Source organism: Limulus polyphemus, unplaced genomic scaffold, assembly GCF_000517525.1.
Source record: "Limulus polyphemus unplaced genomic scaffold, Limulus_polyphemus-2.1.2 Scaffold235, whole genome shotgun sequence".
In the NCBI taxonomy this organism is placed as follows: domain Eukaryota; kingdom Metazoa; phylum Arthropoda; class Merostomata; order Xiphosura; family Limulidae; genus Limulus; species Limulus polyphemus.
The window spans coordinates 41,743-47,697 of NW_013665845.1; the positions used below are offsets into that span (position 1 = coordinate 41,743).

General features: G+C 30.8%; 1 protein-coding gene across 2 annotated transcripts in view; it reads left to right on the forward strand.

The window, feature by feature from the left end:
• Window positions 1–5,955, forward strand: part of LOC106478634 (alkaline ceramidase 2-like) — a 66,196-nt gene that overhangs the window by 38,168 nt on the left and 22,073 nt on the right. Inside the window, exon 3 of one of the 2 annotated variants that reach the window (XM_013939190.2) lies at window positions 622–759. The exons of the other annotated variant lie outside the window; for it this stretch is intronic. Within the exon in view, the coding sequence (XP_013794644.1) occupies window positions 622–759 (138 nt within the window). The remainder of the gene's footprint in view (window positions 1–621; window positions 760–5,955) is intronic. 2 annotated transcript variants of the gene reach the window in all.

The following is a 5,955-nucleotide window of genomic DNA, read 5'->3' on the forward strand; positions in this document are numbered from 1 at the left end:
CTTCTTCTCTTTTTTTTTCTATCCCACTTCTGACACCAATTTGTTACGTCTCCGTTTGTTAATTGTTTTTCCTTAACTTCGTTCCGACGAAACTTAAGCGACACAAGTCCTTTCTTAATAAAACTGGTTTATTCTTTCCAAATATAACTTTACCGATACACTCAATTTCAACAATCGCGCTAAACAAACGCTGTAACGTCTCTCGTGCTCTGTGACTGCAGTTCAATTACTCACTGTCTATACACACATTATATTCACGTTGTCACCCTCTTATATATACCAGACTACCCTATCTAGTAAATACTAGAGCATTCGCCAAGGTACAGGATAGTTCTAGAAACGTGGCATCACAGTAGTCATGTGACTCGCTGACGCAACAATATATATTTCAAGATTCTATAATAACAGTGATGCATTTTTCTAGTACTATGTAGTTTCATTAAAAAAAAACAATAATTTATGGATTCCATTAGAGTTTCAAACACATAAAATGATAAGGCACTGACAATTTAATAGTAGCAAAATGTTTTTATGGGTACTGCAAAAAAAATTTAAATATAGGACATGTTACCATTCTAAGTAAAGAAAAGCATAATTATTCTTTGTAATTCACTTTTTTAGGAGGACATTTCAGAAATTTGTTGCCTTATTGTGTGCAGTAGGAACAGTACTAGTGTGTATCTATCCTGCAGTAAATGCATTTGCCTTAATGGCTTTTGGAATCCCCATTACCTGTTTGTTGATTATAGAACTGAAAAGGTAAGTGCATCAAGTAAAATTATTATTGATTGGTAGTCTAGCTAAACAGTGATCTGTCTGCTAATCAACTGTACACTTTGTACAGTTGTCAAAAGTTTTATTTTAGGATTTATTTCAAAAGGTTGTATTTCACTACCATAGTCACAGAACAAAATCTCATCATCATTTTCAAAAAAAATTTCATAAGGTGGACCCATCTTAAAATTGTCTCTGTGGCATTTTTTTTTGCTTCTTCAAATCTTAAGTCACCTTGTGGTAGAACTAATATAGCTTTGTGAACAAGTTGAACAACTAAACTGGTTAACAGCATTTTATGTATAGGACATAAAAACAACCTTATGTTACCACAGAAATGTTTTTTTTTTTATTACTAATGATTCTCTGATGATTCTCCTGGCAACTTCATCAGGGTCACAGTCTACTTACAGTAGGATACAGAAGGTCTAGAAAGATTAAAAATCTAGAATAAATATGCCACAGGGATACTGTTGATTTATCATACATAAAACAATAGTAGTTTTAACAATATATTGACATATGTACACAAACATCTATACTCATCAAAGCTTGAAAGCTTACTAAGAGAAGCATCATTAGGTGCTTAAAAGATTTGGGGCTTGGGATCATGGTTTTTCTGTCCTAATTTTTCAAGACACCAACTGAGGATTCGGGGCATGGGCCCCATGAACCAGTGCCTAGTGATGCCTATGCTTACTAACAAAAATATACAATAATAATAATAATACCTTAATATGAAATGGATTAAAGTTCAAAAACATAATTCATAGAGGCCATTTACACTTTTGATTTAATTCTGGTTTCATATTTTCATTCATTAAAATTTCTCTGCATCTTCCCTAGAAAAGTCCAAGCAGTAACAAGAATTTTAATGCTGAACCAGTTCTCTGGTCCTGAGTGTTGATCATGTTCCTTCTCCCAAAGTTATCCATATAGATTTTAGTCTGGTGTCTTTCAATACATATATCAATAGATCTGGGTTTTTCACCAGAGTATATCTTGTTACAAACTTTACAAGTCAGTGAATAAACTTTATTGATGTGTTGTTTTCCATTTAATTCTGTTTTGAATATTACACTCATGTATTTGACAAATACTTGGTGTTAACATACATTTGCAGATAATAGATTTTGCAGATTACTGGGCATTGCATTATTTTGATTGAGAGACTACTTAACTTTATGGCTCTCTTTAGTCTGTTATTGACAGTATAGATAATCTATGGAAAATTTTCGTCATCCATAGAGTAAGCAGTTCATAAAGTCAATTCTTCTAAAATCAAACTTGTTTTCTTATGAAATGAATTATAAGACCTGAAGTTCAAGTAAATTTGTTTAGTCATGTGTTTGTTTTAGATGTTATTTTTTAATTGTCCATTATCAATGGATAGCATAGAGTTGAGAAATGGAAGTTGTTGGACTGCATGGGAATGTTGTAAAGTGAATTTACTGTTGGATATATTGAATTCATAAATTCTGAAAAAGTTAGTATGAGAGTATAATAAATGATTCCAAATACCAAGAAATCTCACCAACAAACCTATACCCAACTTCTAATATTAAAATTGTATTTTCTTTCCATTCTTCTAGTGCACTTTGTTTAGGGTCTATCAGGATTTGTATTATTGGATTCTTTATTGTAGGTGTCTGTGACTTGTTGATGATAACTTTCAACTATAAACAAACAGCAATACAGTATGCTTGTTTTAAGATAATATTGTTATGCCTCTGGTCATTTGTTAATTTTCCATAGAAATTCTCTCCGAGAAACTTCAGCGATACAAGTCCTTTCTTATATAAAACTAAGTTTATTCTTTCTCAACTCAACTTTACAATACACTTAATTTCCACAGTCACTTTAACTTAAACACACGCTATAAATCACAATGATTTACACTTACAGCTTGACTCGATTATCTGTCTCCCTGTCTGTTATTCAATTATATATGCCGTCACTTCTCGCCAGTCTTATATATACAAAATAGAGGGCGTCTGCTATAAATCACAATGATTTACACTTACAGCTTGACTCGATTATCTGTCTCCCTGTCTGTTATTCAATTATATATGCCGTCACTTCTCGCCAGTCTTATATATACAAAATAGAGGGCGTCTGGCAAACACTTGAGCCTTCAGGTACGTTTGAGATACTCATTATGTGTTACCAGCATCATGTGACTTCCACTGTCGTAACAACATATTAGAAACAAATCAAATATCTCTTTTTTCATCAAAATCCACACAAGCTAGTTCAGTTACTTTAGAACACAATTGACAAGACAAACTATTCTTCTGTACTCTGTTGTTACAATATAATCTGCAATAATTTCACTTTAAAAATCACCACTATACACTCTTTATCGCTAAACTCATGATCATACAGTCTAGAACTAGAAGTAAATAATCATTTTTCGATGCGTAGTTATATCTCAACAGAATTCTAGAACATTCCATGTAATACTAGGTATTCTGATGCAATAATACTCAATTAAACCAATGAGAAACTCAGAAAGGTCTAACAAAATGATGCAATAAGCTCACTATTGTAAACAATCGCTAATTCATAACAATTTAACTGCACAACATAGGATTTGTAAACAGTTATGTGAACAAATTTACCATAAAGTATTACTTCTAAGAATAACTAAATGTGACATCCACGCCATATGAACTATCTAAATCATAACACTCACATTAAACTTAAACTGAAGTAGTCGTGTATATATAATAGGATCATTGATGAAAAAAACAGGCAAAAACAACTGTGATTCTGTACCACATTGGAACCACTCTAACTTCATGTTTAAAAGTGTTCTCACCAAATTTCACATAATTATTACATAGTAGAGCTTAATGCTGTTTCCAGTAAGTAAACTGGGACATTCTTTTCACAATAATTTTTATAAAAATGTCAAGACATTCCTCTATTGCAAGAGAGGGATATAGCTAAAAATGTTTATTATCCTTGGTAATTTTTTTTTATGTCAATACTTATTCTTTCTGGAAATATTCAGTGCTATGAAGATAGATAGGCACTTTATCCTGTAGAGGATATAAAATTTTTTCAACACCACAGGATAGCCTACCTACTGGTGCACCACAAGCTGATACAAATAATTTAATAAGTAAGTTGTGTTTGTTCTTTGATTAACCGATAGGACTCTGGTGTGTAACAATAGTTAGACTTCATTCAGAAAGTAGGGTGCTAGTATTTTTTTTATTCTGGCCTAACATATTCTTACAATTCTATTAAGGTTTCTTAGTAGGTTCATTGTTAAGGTGGTCATAAGTGTTGAGGTCAATTAGCTGTTCATTGGGTTTTGACTCACAGGATTCTTTGTTTAAAGAAACAGAATCTTTACCTTTGTCAGGAGGTTTAAAATGTATGTTGTATTATTTATAATTTCATGATTAACTTTTTATCATTGTAGGAAAAGTTACTGAGTACATGAGTGTTCATTAGTCCACAAAGGATATTTCTTAACTCATATTTCAAGACTTGTCACATTTGCTGTATCATCTGAATCTTTTGGTGAAAACGTTTTGTGTGAGTTGAAAGGATGGTTTATGTTGTTAAATTATTCATCTGTAGATTCAGTTGTACAAGACCCTATTTTGGTGTCGAGCATCAACACCTTGCAATTGTCTTCTCCCACTGAAAACAGTGGCCACTCTGAAGGCTTTGGCCACCATTTCCTTTCAGCTCTTCTTGTCCCTTTTTGCTGGGAAGGATATTTTTGGCTGCTAGACACATAAATCATCTTCTCCCATAGCTGACCAACTGACAATGACTTTCTTCTTGGTTTGTCCAAAAGACATGCTGCCATAATTCACTATAGGTACATCAAACAATTATCACAAGTTGCTGATCCCTAACTGCTCTAGAATTAAAGAGCTTTCAGTTATATTAAGAGTATTTTGAATGGTATGAAACAAAACAAAAAATTAGGAAACATTAAATGAAAATGTTTAAATCATCTATTGAATATTGTTCAAAAGCATATTTTTCCAAATTCTAAAAATAAAAATACAATATTTGTACTAATGTCTGTGGTACTAAGATTAATTTAAATCACATTTACTTTGAACATAGTATATTCATAAAATATTTAAGTAGTTATTGAAATTGGAAATGAAATGGTTAGTTATTACAGAAAGTGAGATTCAAGTAGTCATAAAAAGTTTTGAAAATATTAAGACACATGGAAATCAATGTATTCCATTTAAATTTTTACAAGCTTTTGAGGATGTAATAAAAGAGGTTAATTAGTGTCAATGACAAAGTATTTTGAATTTTAAGAATTGGTTATACTGCAGAGACAAGGTGTTATTTAATTGACAGAAAAAGAAGGGGTAGAACTGATTAGATATTAAGAATTCAACATCAGTAACCTTACCAAAGGTAGGTGTTAATGTTTTATCTAAATGCCTTGCTCTATAGTTGTCAAAGGTTATGCCATGTTTAATTTAGCATAATCAACAAGTTTTATTAATGAAACTCTCAGATAGTGAACAGTATAATTTGAGAGTTAAAGTATTTAGTTCTTGTGGAAGATTAAGTATGTTTAACTGAAATATTGAAGATAAAAATTAAACTACCTTGTGAACAAACTGAAATGCCTTTTCCATCATGTATAGATTTAAGATTTAAATGATTTAAAAAAATATAAATTTAGGTGCTTTGTATAAAATATAAAACTTGTAAAAGTGAGAATTGTAACTTCCTCAATTTGTAAAACTTACACAAAAATAATTAAATATTTATTTATTTTGTAAGTAAAATTACACACTACATGGGTAATCCCCTTTTTTTTTTCTTTTTTGAGAAACAATATCAGTTGAAGTATGAAAAAGTAATATTTGCTTTATATAAAGATACTTGTAAAATATAAATATGTTGCATCCAATTTTAATATTAGGAAAAGAGGATAATCATGACACCAGATACAACCCTATTAATATATTTTTTTTTTTAAGTATCTGAATGTCAAGTTAAATATACCGTATTTTTTGGTGTATATGACACACTTTTGACCCCAAAATTTGGTGTCAAAATTTGCTTGTGTTCTATACACCAAAGGTATGAATAATATATATGTATATATATATATATATACACGATATACATAAGCCATAGTGTAAATATATTTAAATAGGCATGCATAGTTTAGTTCAATTG